Source organism: Rhinopithecus roxellana, chromosome 14 (assembly GCF_007565055.1).
Source record: "Rhinopithecus roxellana isolate Shanxi Qingling chromosome 14, ASM756505v1, whole genome shotgun sequence".
Lineage (NCBI taxonomy): Eukaryota > Metazoa > Chordata > Mammalia > Primates > Cercopithecidae > Rhinopithecus > Rhinopithecus roxellana.
Genome location: NC_044562.1, coordinates 36,705,044 through 36,731,845, shown reverse-complemented (window position 1 = coordinate 36,731,845; position 26,802 = coordinate 36,705,044). Strand labels below are relative to the sequence as shown.

Here is a 26,802-nt window from a genome sequence, read left to right as displayed (position 1 = left end):
ACTTATGGAGCATTTACAATGCACCTTACCCTGTTCTAAGTGCTGAAGATACAGCAGTGAATGAACCAAACTAACAAAATAATCTTTGTCCTGTTATCTATATCTTAACCACACGTAAGTTTGGGGTTTTTTAATGGGGGGAGTAAAATATATGGTATGAGAGATTTGCACTGTGGAGGAAAATAAAGAAAGGCAGACAGGAAATGTGGAGTAGGCATTTTAAACAGTGTAGTCAGAAAGGGACTCACTGAGAAGGTAACATCTGAAGAAAGACCCGAAAGAGGTAAAGGCGAGCCATGCAGGTATCTAGGGAGGAGCTGCACAGGGAGCAGGAACAGCAAGGGTCCCCAGGCAGGAGTGCAGCTGGCATGTTCACTAAACAGGAGGAGACCAGTGGGGCTGGAGCCAAGGAGCCAGGAAGAGATGGACAGCAGATAAGGCTGGACAGGTGAGTGGAGGAGCTCAGTGCAGAAGTCACTCTAATGACATTAGCTTTCACCTGGGTGAAACTGGAAGTTTTTGAGCAGGAGTGACAAGTTCTGAGTTCCATCACTCTGAGAGCTAACATTGAGAGTAGAGTGTAGAGGCCAAGGTCAGATGCAGGAAGACCAGTCAGAGGCTGCTGTAATAACCCAAGTGGTGATTTGGCCAGGTGGCAGACACTGAAAAATACAGCCAAAAAGATGACACGGTACTAGCAAATAAGATGTACTAAAACTACATAAAATTAAAAGTTTAAAAGAATGATTTTAAAAAATATGAATTCTGGCCGGGCGCGGTGGCTCAAGCCTGTAATCCCAGCACTTTGGGAGGCCGAGACGGGCGGATCACGAGGTCAGGAGATCGAGACCATCCTGGCTAACACAGTGAAACCCCGTCTCTACTAAAAATACAAAAACTAGCCGGGCGAGGTGGCGGGCGCCTGTAGTCCCAGCTACTCGGGAGGCTGAGGCGGGAGAATGGCGCAAACCCGGGAGGCGGAGCTTGCAGTGAGCTGAGATCGGGCCACTGCACTCCAGTCCGGGCGACGGAGCGAGACTCCGCCTCAAAAAAAAAAAAAAAAAAAAAAAAAAAAAAATAAAAAAAAAAAAATAAAAAATATGAATTCTAATATTCTCTTTCCCAAACTCCAACTCAATAAAGCATTGTGTTCATCCTTGGGGTGTACGCCACACCTACTTTTGGAGGCCACTGTTTAACAATAATTGGTTGGTTGATTTGTCCTGGCTGACCTGAACGTCTGCCTGACTTTCTGTCTTCAGATTTCTCTTACGCTCACTTTCCTTTTTCCTTATCTTGCCAGTCTTAGACACCAAAACAAGTCTCCACAGAGACTAACCTTACAGAGGCTGGTGATTACATGTAGGAATTTCCTTCCTTTCTTGAGAAAGTCTTTGGTCACCATGTCAACTGCACCCAACTCTGGGCCAACCCTTGAGAAATAAACTTGTTAGATGTACATGTTATTTGGGTTCAACAAAACAGGATTTTGCCTGAGAGGACCCAAGGTATTTGCTAAAGCAGCACCTCTGAAGAAGGCTAAGGTGGGCCCCAGCTCACAAGAGACAAGCATGGGCTCTGTAAGGATTGCTCCCTTTAGCCTTTAAGAAGTTCAAGAGGATTCTCCAAGGACCACACTGAGAACAGCCCCACGGGTTCTGTGTCCCCACAGCCAGGCTCCTGGAGATTCCAGAGGACAACCTTCTTGGGGAAATGACTCCTCACCCTTAGACAAAAAGGATGTGTTTACCAAACCTGGGAAATTTTAAAGCTGCCACCAACACACTTGGGAGAAAATCAGAAGTTCATAAAAGGCAGATACTTTTTGAAATGAGATTCCACAAGGTGAGAAAAGACTGACATTGAAATATGTGAGGAGCTATCTTAGAATGTTAGAGCTTGGAAGAATTTAGAGAATTTTCTGCCTGTTCCCATTTTGACAAAGAAACGAAGGCCAGGATTTACCCCAAGCCACACAACTGTTAAAAGAACCATGAGTAGAATCCATGTCTTCTGATTCCCAATCTAGTGTTATTTTTAAAACAAACTAAAGCAAAACAAAATTTTTAAAATAAAAAAAGCAAAACTTTTAGAGACAGGCTAGAATTGTGATTAATTTCCATATCTAGGCTCAAACAGATGTTTCCACAAGTCTCTCTAATTTTACTAAGAGCTCTGAAAGCTCTCTTAGGGGAAAATGGTCTTCTGATATAAAAGATATCCTAGAAAGTTATGCTTGGATGCTTAAGACTCCCCCGGATGGGAGCAAGGGGACTCTAAGCAAACGAAAACCAAGAAATGCAAACAATTATTGACTTAGTAATCCCTGAAACAGCCCAAAGGTGGACTATATATTTATTTGCTTAGCTCGCTTTATAGAATACTAGATAAATTTTAAGTTTTCAAAAGATGAGGCAAGTGAAAAGATCCTTAAAAATTATGAATATCATAATTACAAGCTGGATTCATGAATCATTAATTTCAACCTCTTAGGCTACCAACATATTTACAAACATAAACACTGATAAGGGCAAATACCTGCACTCCCAACCTCTGAAAGCAGCCAGAGCCAAATAATATATAGGTTAAAAGGTTAAAAAGGAGTAATCTATAAAGTGGGTAATCTTAGGCCAGGCGCAGTGGCTCATGCCTGTAATCCCAGCACTTTGGGAGGCCAAGGTGGACAGATCACATGAGACCAGGAGTTTGAGACCAGCCTGGCCAACATGGTGAAACTCCATCTCTACTAAAAATACAAAAATTAGCCAGGCATAGTGGCGCACGCCTGTAATCCCAGCTACATGGGAGTCTGAGGCACAAGAATTGCTTGAACCCTCGGAGAGGGTCGGCGGGGGTTGCAATGAGCCAAGATCGCACCACTACACTCCAGTCTGGGCAACAGAGCAAGACTCTGTCTCAAAAAAATAAAAATACAGAACAAATAAAATGGGTAATCTTAGATTATCTATGAATTGAAATAGGGTGGAGAATAGGAATTAGTCCTAAGTCATTGACATTGGTTAAAATCCTTCTCTGGAACCTGAAGCTGTTTGACTTTGTTACCTGGAAAGCCTTATTAGAGCTCATCTGCAAATACACCCTTCATAGCCACATTTGTAAGAAAGACTATAACACAAACCATGTGAAGAACATCGGTCTCCATTACAGGCACCAAGTCACAGAAGTGAGAGGGCAGAGTTGAGGCACCATAAAGGCATCCAGTCCAACCTCTTCATTTTACAAAGAGAAACCTGAAGCCTACAGAGGTTAACATGTCTTGCCAAGAGTTGGCTAATGTACAACATATGTCACTTCTCCCTTCCCATATACCCATAGCAAATACTGGTAATCAATCACGCTTTCTCAGATCCTTGACCACCAAGAGTCAGAATGTTTCTATCAGATTACACCTGCAATCCCTGGGCAGATCAGAACTGAGGTGTGAGATGGAAGCTGTTTCCCAACTCTGCACAAGGTCATAAAACAATCTTTGTAATACCTGCACCACTGTAGACTCAAAAGAGAGTGAGTAGTCTGCTAGTCAAACTAGTTTACTGTCACTGTCAAGCCTGTGGTGAGCAAACATGGAGACTATGTGCATATATGATGACCACATATCTAGATTTACCCAGGACAGTCCTGGCTCACATCTGTTTGTGGCTTCATATTGAGTAGTATCACCTATGATTCTCAAAAGGATAAAAATGATATAGTCATTCTAGTTTTAAGCAGTTCCTAATCATTCACAAACATTTATAAATGTTGTTTGTTTCACACATGACGCATCAGAGAAAAAAAAAACAACACTTAACCAATCACCAGTTTTATCATACAAAGGGGCTTTCAAATAATACTAAACCCAACCAGTTTTCAAGAGGGACTCAGGGACCACTGTCCAACCCCATCTTTTTTATATATTGAGCTTCAATATGAAATTTCTTTGGGGGAAAAAAAAGGAGTGTCATAGCTTAAACAAATTTGGAAACCACAAAATTTTCAGATCTCTGTAGCTCTGCCTGTTTTTACATTATTTCATGTTATACTTTAGCCTATAAAAATTCACATTATCTTGTAGAAATACAAATCTTTTTAAAGAATCTTTCATTCCTGTTTCTGGTACAATTTGTGCCTTTTTTATTTTATATTTACTCTCTGTTTAAAGCAAAAGAGGAAGTAAAAAGTTGAAATCTTAAAAAAAAAAAAAAAAAAAAAAGAAAAGAAAAAGAAAAAAGCTGGTTCTATCAATCCAGAGCTAGAGCTTATGTGCTGGTGCTGGCTAAAGAGCCAATCATATATCTAAGATAAGAATAAGTTTATTTGGAAAAGTCACTGGTGTAGAGAACACAGATATTAGTTTTGTGCACAAGTAATGATATTATCACATGGAAAGTTTAAAAAATTTACCTGGCTACCCAGACAGAAGACTAGAAGGAGACATCCCAAAATGTCAAGAATAGTTATCTCTGAGTATAGAGGCTTCAGATGGTTTTAAAATTTTTTGGTTTTGCTCCTCTAGTTTTCTGATTTTCCGATAATGACCGCAGTTCATTTGTTTTATATATATACACACATATACGAAAAAAATCACTGAACTACCAACACATCATTCACCGGGGTGGGGAGGTGGAGAGGCTAATGGGAAAAGCCAGATATAAGCCAGGCAGGGGCAGAGGCCTCAAAGCAGCTCCTTACTCTGTACAGAAATCGGTCTGGCCCAAGAGGCAGAAGGAGTTCAGGGAACGCTGCTCATCCAATGGCTTCTCTGTAAACAAGAGCAGGCACCCATTAATCCTATGGCTGCACTGCCCTTTCAACTATGAAAAGTATAGCCTTGTGGTCAGAGCCCCACCTGTGCAATCAGACTGCCAGGATAGGACAATGTGCTAGATCACTTATTGGGTGTGTGACCCTAAACAGGTCAATTAGCCTCTCCATTCCTGTTTTCTCATCCATAAAATAGGAATCACACCACCACCTACCTCCTAGTGTGGCTATGAGGATTAAGACATGACTCACTGCAAAGGCCCAGTATACAATAAGAGCACAATAAATGTATGACATTATTTGGTCTCTGCCATGAAACACCAGCTTCAAGTGCACTCTCAAAACCATGTGATTGGGTCCCAAAACAACCAGAAAAGGCTCTAAATAAAGCCTTTCTTTTCCCTTCTTCTCTGCTGACGACAGGACTACAGGATAGTGTCTGCTTTAAGACCAGTGCTCCAGGGAGCGATGGAAGAACAAGGGCAGCCCAATAAAATGTGTAACATGTCCCAAGGCCCCACACTATGGGCTAGAAATCCTGCTCCCAAAGTTACACAGGATTTCTAGTCTCTTGCCACTGCCACTGCTGCCAGGCACTGCCTTTGGCAAGAAGGTAGGTGACTCAAGTGTGAACTAGGACTTGGCAAGGGAACACCAAAACAGAAGGCCTCCAGGCAGGAAGCTCCAAAAGGGCCACCTGCTGAAACAGTTTGTCTACAGGCAGCCTCCAAGATGAAAGTAGTGCTATCATTAACAAATGCAGGTAAGAATAGTGGACATTTTAAACATGCAACAGAACTTACCATCCTAGCTTCGTAACTCTAAAAATAAATTTTGGGTAGAGACCCAGGCTGAAGATACGACCATACACTTAAAATGACTTCAGGGACTTTAACTATATGACATAAAGAACAACCTAAAAAAGTCAATATCAAATCATTTTCAAAAAGACTTCATGGCTATCTTTGAGTCAAAATGCTAACTTAGATCTTCACGTAATGAAATTTTCTTTCCCAAACTTAAAATTATCTCACTTTACCAAAAATATAAAACTCCTAATGTCCACATACAAGGAAATAATTACATTACTATATTAATGACATAGCTGAGTGTGTTCTATGTTACATAGGGTAAGCAGTTCCTCCCAGTTTGCCTGGAATTTTCCCAGTTTTAGCCCCATATGCTGGGACACCAATCTGCACAAACCAGGATGGTTGGTGCCCCCTAAGGCTGCAAGAAAAATTATGTGTGTCCGGTGAAGAAGAAAACAGAACGGACACAGTTACAAAAGTTACAAATGCAGAAGTGCTAAATGCCAAGTTCGTTTGTTTGTAGCGATAGCTCCCAGTTCCTTTTTTACAGTTAAAAAAAAAAAAAAAAACAACGGCCGGGCGCGGTGGCTCACGCCTGTAATCCCAGCACTTTGGGAGGCTGAGGCGGGTGGATCACGAGGTCAGGAGATCGAGACCATCCTGGCGAACACGGTGAAACCCCGTCTCTACTAAAAATACAAAAAAATTAGCCGGGCGTGGTGGCGGGCGCCTGTAGTCCCAGCTTCTCGGGAGGCTGAGGCAGGAGAATGGCGTGAACCTGGGAGGCAACGGAGCTTGCAGTGAGCAGAGATCACGCCACTGCACTCCAGCCTGAGAGACAGAGTGAGACTCCGTCTCAAAAAAAAAAAAAAAAAAAAAAAAAAAAAAGACTAAAAATCACACTGGTCTCTCCCTTTTTCTTTTTACTCTCCCAAAAAAAAAAAAAAAAAAAAAGAGTTGGGAAAAAACATTTTCCTTCTCTTGCAAGATTGAGAGGTCACTACAGGATTGACTGCTGAAGTAGTGTCTGCTTCACCTAGCAAGCTCCTTCACCTAGCAAGCTCCTGCACTCAGCTTTAGCTGGACAGAAAATGTCATCATCTGTCACCCCTGACTTTGGCCACATTTAAAGACAAATCCAGGCAATTTGTATTTCAGGCTATCAACAGCAAGAGTGTGTCCTCAAACAAAAAATCCAAGAGGCCTAGCAAAAATCAAGATTCACTTCACAAATAGGGCATTTAACAGACGAGGTGCCAGGCACAGTGGCTCACACCTGTAATCCCAGCACTTTGGGAGGCTGAGGCAGGTGGATTGTTTGAACCCAAGAGTCTGAGACTATCCTGGGCAACATGGTGAAACCCTGTGTCTACAAGAAATACAAAAATTAGCCAGGTGTGGTGGCTCATGTGCCCATAGTCCCAGCTGCTGGGGAGGTGGAGGTGGGAGGATCATTTGAACCTGGCAGGCCAAGGCTGCAGTGAGCTATGATCATACTATTGAGTATGAGCCAGAGTGAGACACTGACTCAAAAAAAAAAAAAAAAAATGGGAGGGAGAAATTAAGAAGTGGTTGTTTTACTAGAAGCTGAATGGAGAGCAAGGCACTCCTGCACAACTCTAAGGCAGGGATTCCAAGCAGGCAGCTCCCTACCCACAATGATGGAGCAAAACTCTTCTAGTAGTGGTCTAAGCAAATGGTTTTAAAAGTTAATCTGTGAGGTTAAGAACTGACTTCTAAGAATTGAGTCTCAAACAGAAAAGGTAAGACTATATAAGGCAAGAAAGACCACACACTTACTTCCTGGACCTAAAGCTACACAGAAACCATCGTTGCTCACCACCAACTCCACCCAGGCCACTTCCCCTCCCCATCTCTTTCTGACTTTGCCCCAAGACAGACTGGCCATTTTCAGAAGTTCTTGAATCTTAAAATGCCTTAGGTTCTTTTTATGTATCTGGAGATATAACCAAATAAAGGTTGTGGGACTCTTCCTTTCTCTCCATACTCATACTAGTTTATTGGGGAGAAGGAAGGAAATATACCTGGAAACATTTTTTTTTTGAGGCAGAGTCTCACTCTGTCGCCCAGGCTGGGGTACAGTGGCACCATCTCGGCTCACTGCAAGCTCCACCTCCCGAGTTCATGCCATTCTCCTGCCTCAGCCTCCCGAGTAGCTGGGACTACAGGCATCTGCCACCACGCCCAACTAATTTTTTGTATTTTTAGTAGAGACGGGGTTTCACCGTGTTAGCCAGCATGGTCTCGATCTCCTGACCTCGTGATCCGCCCGCCTTGGCTTCCCAAAGTGCTGGGATTACAGGTGTGAGCCACCGCGCTTGGCTGGAAACATTTTAGAAGGCAACATCTTTGAAATTCCTGCTCTGACAAGCCCTGAAGAATAACTTCCTTTCTTTCTAAGACCAAGTCACTAGGGTTGATCTTGATCTAGGAAGAGATGTTTTCTTGTAATGCTTTCAACACATCCAGTGAGATGACGGAGCTTTCCTACGCCAACTCTAGCAGAAAGCACAAGCGCCTGGAAGGCAGGAGACAGGAGCTAGTCCCAGTCCTGTATCTGGCAGTCTTTGAGGAAGACTTGCTTCACTTCTCCAGATCTGTTTTGTCATTTAGAGAATGAAGGGTTTGGGCTAGATCATCCTTAGAGTCCTTACAACTCTAAACTTCTATGTGATGTTCTTTCTTATCCGTGATAACAACAATACCTATTAGAACCATTCTTTGTACTTTGAAGATCTAGGGATTAACAGACAAGTACAGTAACGTGTACTAGCAAAGATGACAGGCCCAAGACACGCTAAAACTATAAGACTTAAAATAAGCAAATGTCTAACAGTTGGCAAAGTATGTGACCAAAAGGTGAAGGAAATCCTGATATCAACTTACACTTTTAAATGCTCTGGAACCAGTGAGAACAAATACATTCATCACAAGTACCAGCTGCTCTTCCTACTAAATTTAACAATAACGTGAATTTTAACTCAGTGATTTCCCCATCCCCAACCCCGCCAAACACCTGTAAATATTTAGGGAAAACAAGCTAAAAAAAAATGGAATCTAAAAGGCGGGAGAACAAATCATTGAAAATCATTCTGGTGACGGACTGCATTTCAGCTGCAAGATGTTCTGACTGGATACTAACTGGAGAACGCAAGGCAGCAGATGCAACCCATGGATAAGTCTGAGGTATTTAATACCAAAGGCTGGCACGTCTGACCCTGTGGTCAAAGTCAAGATTGCCTCTCTGCCTACCAGGACCCCAAAACAAGTTCCTTTCACTACAGACGAACAAACGGGGGTGGGGGTGGGGATAGCAAGCCGTTTCCTTTTTTCGTGAAAAGAGCAGCAGAGTTTTGTCATGCAACTTGGTTTGGTGCCTGTTAGTGTCAATGTAAGAACAGCCGAGTCCGCGAAGGTGGCTGTTACCATTCCACAGACCTGCGGCAAGGACTGTCAATCCGATTCAGCAAATAACCCCACCACTCCAAGCCAGGACTCCAGAGCTGCCCTGTGTGGTATCTCAGCAAGGAAAGCCAACAAAGCTGGTGGACACAGGCAGATCGTAGCCCACCGCCTGTGAGTGGAGACTCCGAGCCGACTTGACCTCCTCCCCGGAGGGACCGGCCCGATCTGAAAGGGCGGTCTCCAAGGGTCCCCATCCCGCACCACGCACACAGCCTGGGGCAACTAAAGAGGAAGTCGGGATGTCACATCCAACGGATAAAGACAGCCCCGCCACACAAGAGCCGCATTCTGGGCAGGACTCCTGCTAGGCTTGGGAAGGGGTCCCAGTCTGCGATCCTTTCTCCCTCTACGTGCAGCGTCCTCCTCCCGGGGTCGCGGGCTGGTGGCGCCCACTCAACGCGGCGCGGTGGGAGTCCCGGGAGCACCCCGAGCCTCCGGCCCCCTCCCCGGCCCCGCCGGGCCCGCGGCCGCCGCACTCCCGCACCTCGCGCCCCGGCTGCCCAGCGCCCGCGGGCCCTGCCCCGGACTCCGGCACGCAGTTCCGACGGCCCAGGGCGGGGACGGCGCCGCGGAGGGGAGCCGCCGCCGCGGGCTCTCGGAGGCACCGGCGGCCGCGCACACTCCTCCCCTTCGCCGTGAGTAAACAGCTCGCGGGCGCGCTCCAGCCGCGCCCCCATCCCCCCGCCGGGCTCCGCGCCGCCCTGCGCCCGCGCGTCCCGCCCGCCGGCGCCGCCGCCCCCTACCTGGTCGGTGAGTTTGAGCACTGCCATTCTTCCGCTCCTTCGCGCGCACACACATGCAGGTCCCCGGCCCGCAGATGTCACGCCGGGAGCCGGGAAAGCGGAAGGGATTGCCAGGGGAAGGGAAAAAAATCTGGCTCCCGAATTTGACAGCCCTCCCCCTGCTCCTCCTCCGCCGCCACCTCCTCCCGCCGAGAGGCTGACACTGGCTAGTGGGGTTTGCAGCCGAGCCCGCCCGCCTTTCCACAGGAAGTACCGGCTGCTGCCAGCCGGGCCGCCACTGACATCACCGCGCGCTGGCTCGCTCGCCGCCCGCCGCCTGGGCCGACGCTGCCTCCTGCCGCCCGCAGCCGCGCCGCGCAGCCCGGCCCCCGGCGCTGCCCCCGCGCCTGCACCGGGACGCCGCCTGCCTTCCGCACCTGCACGCGGCGCCCCGCAGGGCCGGCCCCGGGCGCCTGGTGGAACGCGGGCCTCCCTGATGGGTCTCACATACACGGGTGGGGAAGCCCGCGGGGACACACCCCGCGGGGGCAGGAAAGGCTGTCACTCACACCCCGTCCACTTTAACCGGGGAGATGGGGTCACGCCCCCTTCCCCTAACCCAGAATCAGATGGTGGCAGCGCCCCGACGATCCCAGCTCGCCAGGGACTGCAATTCCGATGCTCTCTTTGTTTAATACCAGGAGGCAGTGGATTCTTTAGAGGGTGTTTCTCAAACATTTATGGGTGGAGGGAACAGAAACTCTGACCCTTCCACCTTGTTCTCCAGCCATCTTCCAGCTAAACACACACACACACACACGTGCACACACACATACTATTGTTAAATTCAAACACCCTGGGTTTGTTTTTTGCTGGTGGGGGTGGAGTGGAGTTCCTGGAGAAGCAAAGCAGTCCTAAATCACCAAGTTGATGGGGCTTTTGGGTGTTCCCACCAGTCCTTACTGATTTCTACAAAACCCCAAGTTACCAAGCTCTTCAGCAAATAGATGACAGCTGTCAAACACCATGGGCTGCAGATACAACGGTCATATTCGTAAGCATAGTAACTGTTGATAGTTCTGGAATTTGGAGCAAACACTTATTCATTGAACAGCTATGTACTGAGTCTCTACCTTGTTAGGCACTGACTAGGCACGGGAATAAACAGAGAGCATAAATAAGATAACCTGCTCTCAGAGGATGCCAACATAAACCACATAGTCTCTGCTAATGAATGTAATTACAAACTGAGATAAGGGATCTCAAGGGAAAACATGCTTCTGAAGTGAACCCACAACAAAGGAATCAGACCAGACTGATGGGTTGAGGGCAGGCTTCCCTGAGAAAGTGACAGGAGTTGAGATCTGGAGGAGGGAGAATGAAGTAAGCAAGTGGAGAGGAAGTGCTCCCAGGCAGCCCCATGTGCCCCTGGCAGGCCATAGAACAAACCTGTAGGGCAGCATTGAACAGCTTTGAAGAGCAAACTAGAGCTACAGAATTCTTTGGTCAAGACCAAACATCTACTTCTACTGTACGTTCACAAACCAAATGTCCAGTCTTCCTCCCTACTCTTAGAACCTCCCCCAAAGGTTGCACATGAGACAGGAGAGAAAGGAGCATTAATATCCTCACATTTGCCATCCAGCCACTCTGGTTGTCAAAGCAGCTAAATCCCAAATATACCTTTATTAGTCCTATAGATTATAATTCAGATCATGCAGACAAGAAGAACCAGGGAACCTTGTTCCTGGCTTCCACTCCTCTATTATCAATGTTGCATGGAAACAAACAAAAATATTCTTTACAAGGCCTTTCTCAGACATACAACAGATTGTTTATGTTGCATCTATGAGTCAGTTCTTCACTGCTGTTATTGGTGTGTCTATTTACTGAACATCCTGCATGGCTTTGTAAGTAAACCGAATAGGACCCTGCATTCTCTACTAAAATAGAGCCATCTTTCAGAAGAATGATAACAAATGACTTAATTTGGAAGATTCACTCAAGATCCAATTTGATTCATCGCGGACATGCCTGCACCTAAGTTCCTGGGGCCAATGTGGGGAGGCAGCAGTTCTCCGCCCAATCAGACCATCATCCTCTTTTTGTAACTAGTATTTTTAACACTCTGCTTACTATCCTGAAAAGTAATTTGTGGATAATATTACCTACCTATACAAATTAAAAAAAAAAAAACCCAGCAACAATATATTGTCCTAATTGTACAATAAAGGAAAAATTAAAGGAAAGTAATTTATAATGAATATGTATTTCAGTAGGTAAATGGTACAACACAACTCTCTTTGTCTTCTGACAAAACAAAGCAGTAAGATGCTTCCACCTCTATGGAAAGGCTTTGTGAATGAGAATTACAAATGCAGACAGATGTGAATACATAGTGTTAGCAATTCAAATATCAAGATCGGTGTTGTCATAGGTGACATGACTTTGTGAAAGGTTGAACAACTCGTGGCCAAGTTTCAAATAAAATAGGGAGCAGAGGATTTGGCAAAATTTATTGATATGACTACATTTATCAGAAGGTCTGCTTTTAATGTGTTAGCCAGTACTTTGACAGTGATTCAAATACTTTGTTTACTTCATTAAATGAGACTCAGACTTAGCGGGGGACTATATTCAGTGAGCTTGAGATGCCAGAATGCCGCTGGTATAATGTAGAGAAAGAAATCCAAAGGTTTGTGGAGCTGGGAATGTTGGAATAATTTTATCATGTATAATCTGTACAACCAACCCCTACATATTCCTGGAGAGCCAGATGATGATCTTTATACTGAAGCATTGAAAAATACAGGCCGGACACCATGGCTCACGCCTGTAATCCCAGTACTTTGGGAGACTGAGGCAGGTGGATCACCTGAGGTCAGGAGTTCGAGACCAACCTGGTGAACATGGTGAAAGCCCGTCTGTACTAAAAATACAAAAAATTAGGCAGGCGTGGTGGCATGCACCTGTAGTCCCAGCTACTCTGGAGGCTGAGTCAGGAGAATCACTTCAACCCAGGAGGCAAAGGTTGCAGTAAGCCGAGGTCGCGCCATTGCATTCCAGCCTGGGCAAGAAAGCAAGAGTCTGTCAAGAAAGAAAGAAAGAAAGAAAGAAAGAAGGAAAGAAAGAAAGAAAGAAAGAAAGAAAGAAAGAAAGAAAGAAAGAAAGAAAGAAAGAAGAAAGAAGAAGGAATGAAGGAAGAAGAAGGAAGGAAGGAAGGAAGGAAGGAAGGAAGGAAGGAAGGAAGGAAGGAAGGAAGGAAGGAAGGAAGGAAGGAAGGAAGGAAGGGAAGGAAGGAAGGAAGGAAGGAAGGAAGGGAAAGGAAGGAAGGAAGGAAGGAAGGAAGGAAGGAAGGAAGGGAAGGAAGGAAGGAAGGAAGGAAGGAAGGAAGGAAGGAAGGAAGGAAGGAAGGAAGGAAGGAAGGAAGGAGAGAAAGGGAAAGGGAAAGAGAAAGAGAGAGAGAGAGAGGGAGGGAGGGAGGGAGGGAGGAAAGAGGGAGAGAGGGAGGGAGGGAGGGACATTTGAGAGAGAACATCAGAAAAACTCTCTAGTCACTGGATATGATGGTGGGAGATGCTTTCATTGAGATGGCTCCTTGATTTTTATATTTGTGGGATCCTGCGACAGCAATGGCCAAGTGGCAGCACTTAGCTGGCAGAGACAAGGTGGACACATTTACTGTAATGGACAGCAGAGACAAAGTAGCACTTAAAGGTCTTAACTTACAGGTATATCTGCCAGTGCCCTAGGTTGTCCTAGGAATGAAATAGACGGGCAGACTTTGGAAATAGCCATTGATCTTTATAACAGACAAAACTCTAGGTCTGCCACCTGAAAGCTCCCTTGAGCCATCAAAATGAAATTATCTTTCATTCAGTTTCCATACCTAAATGAGTTCATAGACACAGAGCTCCTTGATTAAAAGGGAAGCTGGTCCCCTTCAGGACGGTCTTGAGCACTGTCATAAATATATACTACAAATCCTCATCCAAGCCTTATCCAAAGGAATCTGATGTCTTTTTCTAGGCTGAGCGAGTACTGGGAAAAAAGGAAATACCCAGACATTTGAGGGATCACTGACACTGCTTCTGAATTAATGCTAATTCCTGAGGATTGCAAATACCACTGGATCCACCAATCAAAATGGGGATCTCTGGTAGGTGACAAATGAAATTTTTTAACCAAGTACAAATCAGTGTGGATCCAGTAGCTCTGCACACCCAAACTACAGTTATCTCCTCAACTCTTAATTAGAATAGGCATACTCAGTAACTAACAGAATCCCAACATCACTTCTCTGACCCACAGAGTAAAGTTTATTATGGTAAAACAGGCCAAATGGAAGCCTCTGGAATTTCCTCTTGATACCAGAATAGAAAACCAACAACAATGCTCAATCCCTGGAAATATGTAGAAATTGCTACCACCAGAAAAGATGTAGAAGATACAGGAATGATAATACTGTCACATCCCCATTTAACTCACCTGTTTGGCCTATGCAAAAGATCTTAGAGAATAACTATGACTTGTTATTAAGTTGTAAATTTAATCAAATGGTAATGTCAGTTGCAGCTGCTATTCTATGTATGCTGTCTTTACTACAACAAAGCAACACAGCCCTAGGCACCTGGTGTGCACTATTGATATGGCAAATGCTTTTTATCTATTTCAATTTTCACCAAAAGTTGTTTTCTTTTATATGGCAAGGCCAACAGTATACCTTTACAGTCTTCTGTAGGGGATGTAAACACTCCCACTCTCTGGCATAATCTCATCTGCACAGGTCTTGATCACTATGTTAAAGACATCAAACTGATTGGCCCTGATAAACAGGAAGTAACAAATATTTTAGCTGCCTTAGCAACACATATGTGAGCCACAGATTGGGTACAAACCCCAAGAAAATTCATCACCTTAGTCAAGTTTCTGGAGGTCCAGTAGTCTAGAAAACACCAGGATATTCTCTCCAAGGTAAAAGACAAATTACTTCACCTTTTACCATCTACCACTAAGAAAAGAGACACAATACTTTCTGGGTATCTTTGGATTTTAGAGGCAATATGTACCACATCTGAGTGTGATACTGGGACCCATTTATAGAGCAACCCATAAGGCTGGAATTTTTTATTAGGAACAAGGGGAGAAGAAATATCTGTAGCAGGATTTGATGACCCAGAAGAATCCAGTGATACTTCAAGTGTCTGTGGCAAATAAGGATGCTATATAGAGCCTCTGGTGAACCTTGATTAGATCTGCAATTCTTTAGTTGTAAAGCAAGCCATGCCCTCTTCTGCAGATAACAATTTTCTATTTGAGGAATGGTCTCTAGCTTGCTAAGTGAATTTGAATGACTGGCCATGAGACAATCAAGTGACTGCAAGCTCAGCTGCCCATTATGAACTGAGTGTTATCTGATCGGCCAGTCCATAAGACTGGACAAACACAAGAGTAATTCCTCATCAAATGGAAATGGTTTGTAAGAGACTGAGTTTAAGCAGGTCCAGAAAGCACAAGTTGCCTTAGCCAGTGGCTCAGATTCCTTTGATACTTACTCCTGGTGCCTCCTTATCTTCAACTTCATGGGGAATTTCTTAAGACCAGTTAACTATTTACAGACAGTTCTAAATATACAGGCACAAGCTGGAAGTGGTCTATTCCAGCATCACAATCTCAATAAGGAATGCCCCCGATGACAGTACCGAAGGGAAATTTTCTCAGTGCAAGAAATTTCCAGCAGTGCACCTAGTGTCTACTTTGTCTGGATTGAGAGAGATGGTCAGAGGTATAGATCTACACTCATTCACAGGCAATTATTGATGGTGTTGCTGAATGGTCCGCAACTTGGAAAGACAAGGTGGTCTGGGAAAGAGGTTTGTGGGTGCACCTTTCAGAATGGGCACAAAGTGTGAGGAATTTGTGTGCCATGTGAATGCTCACCATAGAGCATCTACTCTGAGAAGGCTTTCAGTAATTAGGTGAATGACACATTCGGTGGAGTGGGCCTCTTTCTCCACCTACTGTAGTGCTTGCTCAAAGTCGCCATGGAGTCAGGAATAAAGACTATCCTTGGGCTTCACATCTTAGGCTTCTCTGCAGTAAGACTGATATCTGACAACATCAGAAATCACACATTGAGAAGCACCATTTCCAAGGGAGACTAGTCAGCCACGTGGTAGCAAATTGGTTATATTGGAACCCTTCCTTTATGGAGGGAACAGTTACTTGTCTTCACTAAAGTAGACACATATTGTGGATATGAATTTATTTTCTTTTGCTTGCTTTCTTGCCTTTTTTTTTTTTTTTTTTTTTTTTTTTTTGAGGTAGGGTCTTGCTCTGTTGCACAGGCTGGAGTGCAGTGGCAGATCTCAGCTCACTGCAATCTCTGCCTCCCAGGTTCAAGCGATTCTCTTGCCTCAGCATCCTGCATAGCTGGGATCACAGGAGTGTGCCAACACGCCCAGCTAATTTTTGTACTTTTAGTAGAGACAGCATTTCATCATGTTGACCAGGCTGGTCTCAAACCCCTGGCCTCAAGTGATCCACCCACCTCAGCCTCCCAAAGTGCTGGGATTATAGGTGTGAGCCTCCATGCCCTGCTGATACAGATTTGTGCCCAGCGAGTGTTTCTTTTCTTTTTGGAGATGGAGTCTTGCTCTGTTGCCCAGGTTGGAGTGCAGTGGCATGATCTCGGCTCACTGAAACTTCCACCTCCTGGGTTCAAGTGATTCTCCTGCCTCAGCCTCCAAAGTAGCTGGAACTACAGGCATGCACCACCACGTCTGGCTAATTTTTGCATTTTTAGTAGAGACAGGGTTTCACCATGTTGGCCAGGCTGGTCTCGGAACTCCTGACCTTAGGTGATCTGCTTGCCTCAGCCTCCCAAAGTGCTGGAATTCCAGGCATAAGCCACCACGCCCGGCCCAGAGAGTGTTTCTGACAGAACTACTATCCATGACTTACGTTGTATCTTATTCACCGTTATATAGTCTACACAATATTAGTTCTTTCTGAGGAACTCATGGCAAAAGAAATGCAGCAATGGACTCATGCAAATTGAATTTACCAGTCTTATCTATACCTCATCCGCCAGAAGCAGCTGACCTGGAAGGATGATGGAGTTCTACTGAAGACTTGAGTTCCGGCACCAGTTGGGAAATAGCACACTAAAATGGTGAAGTTACCTCTTGGAGGATACAGAAAATGCTTTGAGTCAGGAGTCAGTACATAGTACTGCTTCCCCCAAAATACAAGGTACAAGAATCAAGGGTGGGTCTGGGAGGGAGAAGGGAGTGGTGGTTGTAGTAGAAGTGGTTCTTCTCATCATTACCCCCAATAATCTGCTCATCCAGTGTTTGCTTCCAGTACCTGTAACTTTGAGCTCTGCTGGTTTGGGGATGTTACTTCCCAAGAGAGGGTTCCCACCAGGGATCACAATTATGGTTTCATTGAATTGGAAGCTAAGACTGGGATGTGTCCACTTTCGGTTCCACATGTTATGGAAACAACAGGCAAAGCAGGGGTTACTCTTCTGGGTGGGGTTACTGATTCCCATTAACAAGAGGAAATTGGCTGGCTACAACACAGTGGGAACAGGGAGGACGATGGGGATAGGAAGGACAATGTTCTGGATTTTCTGTGGTACCTCTTAACACGTCCATATCCTATAGTAAAAGTTGATGGAAGCTACTATAATTTTTTTAAACGATTAAAAAATGGGTTCAGACCCTTCAGGAATGAAGATATGAAAAGAAGAAAAGGGCCTCTCTTCCAAACTTTTAGTTCCAATAACTAACATTTTCCCATTGTCCCTAGCCCTACTGGTGATAGCTGCTTCTTAAAGTTACTGTATCTGTGCTCCCTTTTTGCTTTTTCAGTCCTCTAACACCTATTTAAACAATTCCCCCTATTAAATGGGACTGTTTAAGCAATTCCCCATATTAACCCTTTTTTTGTTTAGAAACAAAAGTATAGCTGCCTGGGCGCGGTGGCTCATACTTGTAATCCCAGCACTTTGGAAGGCCAAAGAGGGCGAATCACCTGAGGTCAGGAGTTCAAGACCAGCCTGGCTAACATGGTGAAACCCTGTATCTACCAAAAATACAAAAAAAAAAAAAAAATTAGCTGAGCATGGTGGTGTGCACCTGTAATCCCAGCTACTAGGGAAGCTGAGGCAGGAGACTCGCTTGAACCCAGGAGGTGGAGGTTGCGGAGAGCTGAGAGCGCACCGTTGCACTCCGGCCTGGGCAACAAGAGCGAAACTCTGTCTCAACAACAACAACAAAAAGTATCGCTCACTGCCTGCACTCATTTAATATTTTACATAAACACGCTCTTTGAGGTTGAAGCAAATCTGATTTTCAATGTGAAAATAAAATCCAAAACTGTTCTTGGAGTTATTTCTAAATAGAACTAACATCGAAATCATCTATTTCAGAAAAATCGGATATCATCAAGTGACTCTTCAGCCAACAACTGTTCGAGAATGCTGTTAACATCATGTGTAGGAATGCTACATTTTCTAGAATTTGACATTTTCAGTGATTGAGAATTACTATATTTTGTAAATGGAAATGCCACTACTAGAAACAGAATGCTATAAATAGAATGACGTCTTTTGTTTGCAAGGTTGATATGTTAGAGCAATGCAAAAGTAATAAAAGTGAGATTTTTCGTGGCAAAGTTATCTCAGGGTAAACACCGCATCCACAAAGTGCTGCTGACGCATATTCTTGGGGCAAACAGGAAAATGTTATTTCTGTTAAAATAATGTAGGTTGGGCCGGGCGCGGTGCTCACACTTGTAATCCCAGCACTTTGGGCGGCTGAGGCTGGTGGATCACTTGAGGTCAAGAGTTCGAGACCAGCCTGACCAACATGGTGAAACCCCGTCTCTACTGAAAATACAAAAATTAACTGGGTGTGGTGGCAGGTACCTGTAATCCCAGCTACTCAGGAGGCTGAGGCAGGAGAATTGTTTGAACCCGGGAGGTAGAGGTTGCAATGAGCAGAGATCATGACACTGCACTCCAGCCTGGGTGACAGAGCAAGACTCCATCTCAAAACAAGACTCCATCTCAAAAAATAATAGTAATGTAGTTTGTTTTCCCGACTAGATCCTGACTGATACCACAACATAGTTACATCCCTAGTAATGTAGTTTGTTTTCCCGACTAGATCCTGACTGATACCACAACATAGTTACATCCCTAGAATGAAAAAAATCTAAACTAAAACATGGTGTTTATATTTAAAACGGATTAAGTTCCAGGCTAAGATAATTGCAAACAGATTTTTACCTACATGAATATCCAGTGGGACATTTGAAAGACCACATTCCAGGACACCTACCATCTTTAATTTCTGATCAGTAGATGCTTGGGCATTCCATTCTTTGTGACAACCAGATATGCTCTCTCAAATTTCAAAAATATTCCCTAAAGAGCAAGGCTGAGAACCACTGTACTATAGTGACCATAGCTATTCTACTAAATCTACCCAGTATACCATATCACATTTCGCTATGGTTGTTTTATTTACTTGATGTATGCTTTTTTTAATTTTGTAAATATAAATGTACACATAAATGTATGTGTTTATCTGTATATCTGTGTTTGTATTTTATATGTTTATATAGAACATATGTATTAGTCCATTTTCATGCTGCTATAAAGGACTGCCCGAGACTGGGTAATTTATAAAGAAAAGAGGTTTAATGGACTCACAGGTCCACATGGCTGGGGAGGCCTCACAATCATGGCAGAAGACGAAAGAGGAGCAAAGTCATGTCTTACATAGTGGCAGGGATGAGAGCTTGTGCAGGGGAACTCCCCTTTTTAAAACCATCAGATCTCATGAGACTTATTCACTATCATGAGAACCGCATGGGAAAGACCCACCCCCATGACTGAATTACCTCCCACCAGGTCCCTCCTACGATAAGAGGGAATTATAAGAGCTACAATTTAAGATGAGATTTGGGTGGGGACACAGTCAAACCATATCAACATATAAACTTATGAATACACAGTATTTCACTGTCGTGGATGCTGTAGTGTGCCACCCAGTTCCCACATTCGGGACCAAAGCCTTTATGCCCCCAACTGCAGGGAGTGTTGCCTGCTGATAGCTTGAAGCTGATTCTTCCTTCAGGAATTACCTTCAGTCAAAAGCAACCATCTCACCTCATTACAAGCCCTCCCTTGGAACTATTCATATCCAATGAATGTGAGAGTTCAAAGGCCCAGCCCCTTTTGCCTCAACTAAGGACATCTCTGAAAGCACATCTTAGCTCCCATACTCCCTCTGGGATCCACTGGGGCCTGTGCTGCAAATGCATCACAGATCAACTTCTTCTACCCAGTCCTGCTCCTCTCATCCCCACCAGGGTTGTGCCTGAAAACATGCCCCAGTAAATAACCCACACACAATTCTCCATCTCAGAGACTGTTGCCTGGAGAACCCAACCCAATATAATTATACATTTTGGCTTCACACTGGTGGCTTAGATAGTTCATCCCTGTTTGTAAATAAATCAGAACCATCTCCCTGACCTGGGTGCAAACCACAAGTAGAGGCAGCTAATGATGATTGCTGCATGAGGTTAAATCCTGATGCAGTCTCTTCACACAGAGACTTTTCTATTTTGAAACTGTTGTGCCCCTTGACTGAATGGCTAAGTTACCGAAGATCCACAGATGTCTTAGGGGTATCAAATGACCTTCACAAAACAAAACCAAGGGCCTATCAATCTAGGCTAAGGAAATTAGAACATTTCCTCAATGTAATTTTTATTAATGTATATCTGTAAACACTATTTATTTCTGTACCTACAGTGGTGCCTGGATTTTAAACAGTCATGGAGTTTAAGTTTGTAACATTGGTTTAATAACAACTTTTTAGAGAGCAGAAGATGAAATTTTTCACTCCATGGAATATCCCATATTCTATGAGGCAGTACATGTAAAGCACACATAACGGAACCTGGTACAAAGTAGGTGCAAGATAAATGTTAGCTGTTATATCTGTGATATTAAAATGTGAAAAGATGACACCTTAGAATTGAAGAAATATGGTTTTTTAAATCAATATTATAAAGTTACTTTTAGTGTTGATTTGTTGAAATTTATGATCTTTATCCCAGGGAATGCCTTCCTTGGCTCTCGATCTTTATTTTCCTTGACCTGCTAACAAACTTATAATCAGTATCATTCAATTAAGTATTTCATTGTTTTATTTCATCTATTCTTCATCTATTCTCTTTGTTTTATGGGTGTTAGCCTTCCATAATTTCATACGCTTTGTTTTTTATATATGTTGTTTCCCTCATTATAAACTTCTAATGGGTACTAGACATGCCTTACACTTCTCTGCATAAATTCAATAAATAATGACAAACTGTTTGATTTTAAAAGCATGCAATTGGAGGCAATACTAGCTGGCAATTCTACTCAATATATACTAAGTTTTTCTGTGAATGCCTACTTGTAATCTCACCTCCTACAAAAAGTGTAAAAACCAACAACACACAAAAAAATGTTGACAAATAGAACAAGTAGAAAGAGTAAGTTAGCCAGGCACGGTGGCTCACACTTGTAATCCCAGCACTTTGGGAGGTGGAGGCGGGAGGATGGCTTGAGCTCAGGAACTTGAGACCAGACTGGGCAACATGGTAAGACGCCATCTTTACCAAATATACAAAAATTAGCAGGGCTTGGCGCAGTCCCAGCTACTTGGGAGGTTGAGGTGGGAGGATGGTTTGAGCCCAATAGGTGGAGGCTGCAGTGAACTATGATCATGCCATTGCACTCCAGCATGGGCAACAGAACCAGATCCTGCCTTAAACAAGAAAAAAAAAAAAAGAAGTTATTACGATGATTTAGAAATGAAGTATTAATAAGCTTTTCCTGTGAGACATTGCTAAAATGAATATTTTGTTTGTTTTGCATTAAAACTTCTGCCGCTTACTGTGGTTTTAAAAATGTTATTCCATTTATTTTTAACTTCTTCAGATAGTTGTCCTGGAAAAACATAAAACAATGGAAGGTGAGAAAGTAAGATTCACCATAGAATACAAAGGGATAACGGGGGGAGGAAAGAAGAGAAGCTGCAAATAAATATAGATAAAAGCACCAAGCTCCTTTAAAAGAGAAAAAACCCTGACTGGGCATTTTAGCATGCAATTATGGTCTTTAAACTTCACTAGGACACTGCAGAGTCTCAGCAACCATTCTCAACCTTCCTGCAGAAAAATGATAGCCCAAATTCACATTTTATTTTATTTTATTTTATTTTATTTTATTTTATTTTATTTTATTTTACTTTACTTTACTTTATTTTTGAGACGAAGTCTCACTCTTGTCACCCAGGCTGGAGTGCAGTGGTGCAGTCTCGGCTCACTGAAACCTCCGCCTTCTGGGTTCAAGTGATTCTCCTGTCTCAGTTTCTCAAGTAGCTGGGATTACAGGTGTTCACCACCATGCCCAGCTAATTTTTGTATTTTTGGTAGAGACAGGGTTTCACCATGTTGGCCAGGCTGGTCTCAAACTCCTGTCCTCAAGTGATCTGCCCACCTCTGCCTCCCAAAGTGCTTGGATTACAGGCATGACCCACTTCAGCAGGCCCAAATTCACAAAATTTAAATGCCCCTCTTTCTTCTCCTTCACAGCCAAACTTCTCAAAATAAATGTCTCCTTTTTTCTGATCTCCACTTCCTCACCTCCTCCACCACTCCACAGGGTGCCTCTGAGCCCACTGTCCTGAAACCACAGTGACTCTGATCAGTTCCACACAGGTCCATGCTGACAACACTCTGTCTTAGATCCTCCGTGTTCTCCTGATCTCCAGTCCCACCCAGCTGCCTGCTTCTCTCTTGGATGTCTCAAAATCACCTCATACTCAGCATGTCCAAAACAAAAATTAATAATCTTCCTCCTCCAGTGTTCCCCCACTCTCAGTAAATGACACCACCCTGGACCCAGGGTTAATCTAAGAACAAATGCTGGAGCTCACACTTGTTTCCTCTGTTTCCCTCTCACCTCTCACATCCTGCCAGTTACCGAGTCTTGTGAATCCATGTTCTTCAAATCTCTTAAATCTGTCCCTAACTCTGATCTTCCTGGACCTCGCTCCAGGCCAGTCTCAATGTTTATCTACTGATTGGAAGGCTGATAAGCATTGGTTTCCCTGGATCTATTCTCCACACTATAGGCAGAACAACCTTCTGAAAGGCAAGCCTGATCATGCCACAACCCCTCCAATGGCTTTCCATTGCCTTCAGCCTGTTTGCAAACACCTCAGCATGCATGATGTTCAGAGTCCTCACGCTCCCCACCCATCATTCTTCTTGCAGAGAAGCCACATTGCTCAACTCTGGAGGATGCCATTCCCAGCCTAGTCTGTGAATGAATGGTAACTGCTGGAGTAGTGCAGTGCACAACTTGTGTGACTAAACAGGGCAACCTTGCCTCCTTGTCACACTTTATACACTGTGCTGAAAGCAGCTCCCCTGATGTATATTTCTTCTTCCTCTGAGCCTTTGCATATTGCTGTTTCCTGTTTATAGTTTCACTCCCCTCAATATCATTTTCATCTGGTTCATCTTCTTGTCCTTCAGATCTCAGTTTAGATATCACTAACCCCATGAATTTTCCTTTACTCACTTCACCTCCCAAGTTTGGATTAGGAGTATCCCTAAGGTTTATGTTTAGTGCCCTCTGCTTAACCCCTATTATTGTATTTATCCCTTGATCCTATAATTGCCTGATTACTTTTCTGTCTCCTCTTTTAGGGGCATGGACTGTGTTTAATCCACCTTGATGTTTCTAGTTCATTGTGTAGTATCTGGCACATAGTAGATACAGAGAAAATACTTTTGAATGAATGTAACTTTGAGTAAATAATTTAATCTCCCCAAACCTTAGTTTATTACTAGTCAAATGAGGCTAAGGATGCCTGTCCTCAATACCATGGAGAATCATATAACAAAATGTGTATGAAAATGCTTTGAAAAGTGGAAAGAAATATATAAACGAGAGAGGAGAGTGAACAGTTGGTATGGCATTATGATAATAAGAAAGTGACAAGGAATGAGATGATTTTCTGGAGAGACAAGCAAGAGAGACACGTTTCCACCCTGTCATATATAAGACCTGATGCCTGTGCTGCTGAAGTGAGTGCAAATTCTGCATCTTATTTCTGAACTAGGATGAGAAGCCAGAATGTTTCAAAAGGTGGAAAATAAGGAATGTAGTAATCAAGCCACAATTTCAGCTTATTAACTGGTCACACAACCAGTGCTGTATATTAATTTATATATCATATACGTAATATATATAAATTTTGTCATACATATTAAGATATATGTTATTAAGATCAAGTTTCTGATATTTGTTCATTTTTTAATTAATTAATTTTTGTAAAAAAACCAAGTTGCTGAAAATGGTGAACGAGGGGCTCAGATAGTCAAAGAATAAACATAGCTCTTCTTCCTTGGGCATCAATTGTATTTAATGATTCAGGGAATTAAGTCACTTGGTAGGTAACTTGAAGCAGTATTTTCATATTTACATAAGCAAACAGATATAGTATGGCATGGAGTGTAACATTTGCATACATCTTTTAAATCAACCTGAGACTCTACACATTTAGTGTTTGCACTGGACCTCTCCACACTATCTCCCTCCAATCCACCCCCCACCAAACCTTCACACTCCCAAGCTCTAGGAATAAGTCTTTGTTCACTTATGCTCTTCGGAGGCCTAGGAAAAGTTTAATAAGTGCTGCTTTTAGAAGTTTGATGACCTTCTATGCTGCTGAAATGAAATAAAAACAGAAACCTGGCTCAGGAACCCTCACAAATGTAGCTGGTAAACTTATATCAGGGGCCAGGTTTATAGTTGATTATTAATTTGTGTGTCTGTTTTTTGTTCCTAGCTTACCCGTTAAACTATTGAACAATTTTGTAAATATTGGTCACTGGTCCCCAGAAGAATCAAAAATTTCTAAATGTAGAGGAATTAGTGCTAACTGTCCATAAGAAAATAATTCCTTTTGTTTTGTTTTGTTTTGTTTTTTTGAGACAGGGTCTCACTCTGTCGCCCAGGCTGGAGTGCAGTGGTGCAATCTCAGCTCACTGCAACCTCCACCTCCCATATTCAAGCGATTCTCCTGACTCAGCCTCCCAAGTAGCTGAGACTACAGGAGCCCGCCATCAAGCCTGGCCATCAAGCCTAATTTTTGTATTTTTTTGTAGAGATGGGGTTTCACCATGTTGGCCAGGCTGGTCTTGAACTCCTGACCTCAAGTGATCCACCCACCTTGGCTTCCCAAAGTGCTGGGATTACAGGCATGAGCCACCCCACCTGGCCAGAAAAGAATTCTAAATTCAAAATCCCTTGCTGTTAGGACACAGTGGCATCATAATCTTTGTATATAACGGTCAACACATTATACCTAAAGGAAGGAGAGAAGGGAACTAACATTTATTGAGTCTCTACTATATGCCATCCACAGTGCTAGGTGCATATTCCTCACCATCTCTCCCTGACCCCCCCAGACACAGTTAATCCTTTGTGCAACGTCTATACCTGATATAAGCACTTCTATTGGACTTTCCACTTTAAACAACAATGAGTTGTCTGTTTCCCACTCTAGTGTAGACTCTTTAAGGGCAAGGCTCATTTTAAATTCATCTTTTTATGCCAAACATACACCATACCTGATCATATAATACACCTTCAGTTAAAATTTTTATTAACTAAACAAAAGTTACCTCCTCCAATGTACAGGACATTGTGAAGAAGCTAGTGCCTTCTTCATTCTCCAAAAGTCAGCTGCTCATTCTAAATCATCTTATATAGCTCTGTCCATTAAGGAAATGTAGAACATAGCATTATGTCAGTTTTTTGCTATGTTTTCAGGTCTTGTAATATTTCCAAGTATCTCTCCTGACCCCCAGCCAAAAAAAAAATCATAGAATAACTCTATAACATACACTGCCATTGTTTGAATGTGTCTCCTTCAAACTTCATGTTGAAACTTAATTTCCATTGTAGCGGTATTAAGAGGTGGGGCTTTTTAGGAAGTGATTAAGTTGTGCAGGCTCTACCCTCATGAATGGATTGGTGCCTTGTAAAAGAGCTGGAAGGAACTAGTTTAGGCCTTTTCTTGCCCTTCAGCCTTCTGCCATGTGAGGACACAGTATCGCCCCTTCTGCCATGGGAGGATGCAACAAGGCGGCCCTCACCAAACATCAAATGCCTGCATCTTGCCCTTGGACTCCCCAGCTTCCAGAACTGCGAGAAATCCATTTCTATTGTTTACACATTACCCAGTCTCCAGTATTCTGTCCTAGCAACGCAAACAGACTAAAATATGTACCATACACACTTTTAGTCATCTTTACAAAGCACCTTTTTCAATAATATATTAGGTAATCTGTGAAATAATTTTTTTTTTTTTTTGAGACCGAGTCTCTCTCTCTTGCCCACGCTGGGGTACAATGGTGCGATCTCAGCTCACTGCAACCTCTGCCTCCTGGGTTCAAGCAATTCTCCTGTCTCAGCCTCTCGAGTAGCTGAGACTACAGGTGTGCGTCACCACGCCTGGCTAATTTTTGTATTTTTAGTAGAGACAGGGTTTCACCATATTGATCAGGCTGGTCTCGAACTCCTGACCTTAGGTGATCCACCCGCTTCGGCCTCTCAAAGTGCTGGGATTATAGACATGAGCCACTGCGCTTGGCCAAAATAAGTCTCTAAAGTAAATTATTAAGTGTAAATGTCCCCAGTTTCAGTGGCTTTAACCAATGACAGACAACAAGACCGAAATCACACTGCTTATAGAGGATTAAATATCCTCTGATTCTGAAATACCAAGTCTGAATTTCTGAGTCTGTAATCACAAGATGGCTTTTCTTCCTCCCCAAATTTAATGTAATCAAAACATGGAAATTTCTTCCTCTCATCACTGCACTTTAGAGTGTATAAGAAGTGTGCACTGTATACATACACATACACA

The 26,802-nt window shown here is 43.4% G+C and overlaps 1 protein-coding gene and 1 long non-coding RNA gene across 11 annotated transcripts in view; one reads left to right on the top strand and one right to left on the bottom strand.

Moving 5' to 3' along the window:
• The window catches only part of ANKRD44 (ankyrin repeat domain 44), a 354,082-nt gene extending 343,984 nt beyond the window's left edge, over positions 1–10,098 (bottom strand). For 4 of the 9 annotated variants that reach the window (XM_030916285.1, XM_030916289.1, XM_030916284.1 and 1 more), the window contains exon 1: positions 9,806–10,098. In XM_030916285.1, coding sequence (XP_030772145.1) covers positions 9,806–9,832 — 27 coding nt within the window. In that variant the 5' untranslated portion in view covers positions 9,833–10,098. The remainder of the gene's footprint in view (positions 1–9,805) is intronic. The other 5 variants (XM_030916281.1, XM_030916287.1, XM_030916283.1 and 2 more) reach the window with 3 other exon arrangements.
• LOC115893195 lies at positions 8,864–18,641 on the top strand. Of its 2 annotated transcripts, XR_004053144.1 has the most exons (4): positions 8,864–9,812; positions 13,814–13,943; positions 16,878–17,038; positions 18,222–18,641. It is a non-coding gene; the product is annotated as an uncharacterized LOC115893195 (long non-coding RNA). The 2 variants fall into 2 exon arrangements; XR_004053143.1 differs by lacking the exon at positions 8,864–9,812 and having other exon boundaries at positions 13,320–13,943.
• The last annotated feature ends 8,161 nt before the right edge of the window (positions 18,642–26,802 follow it).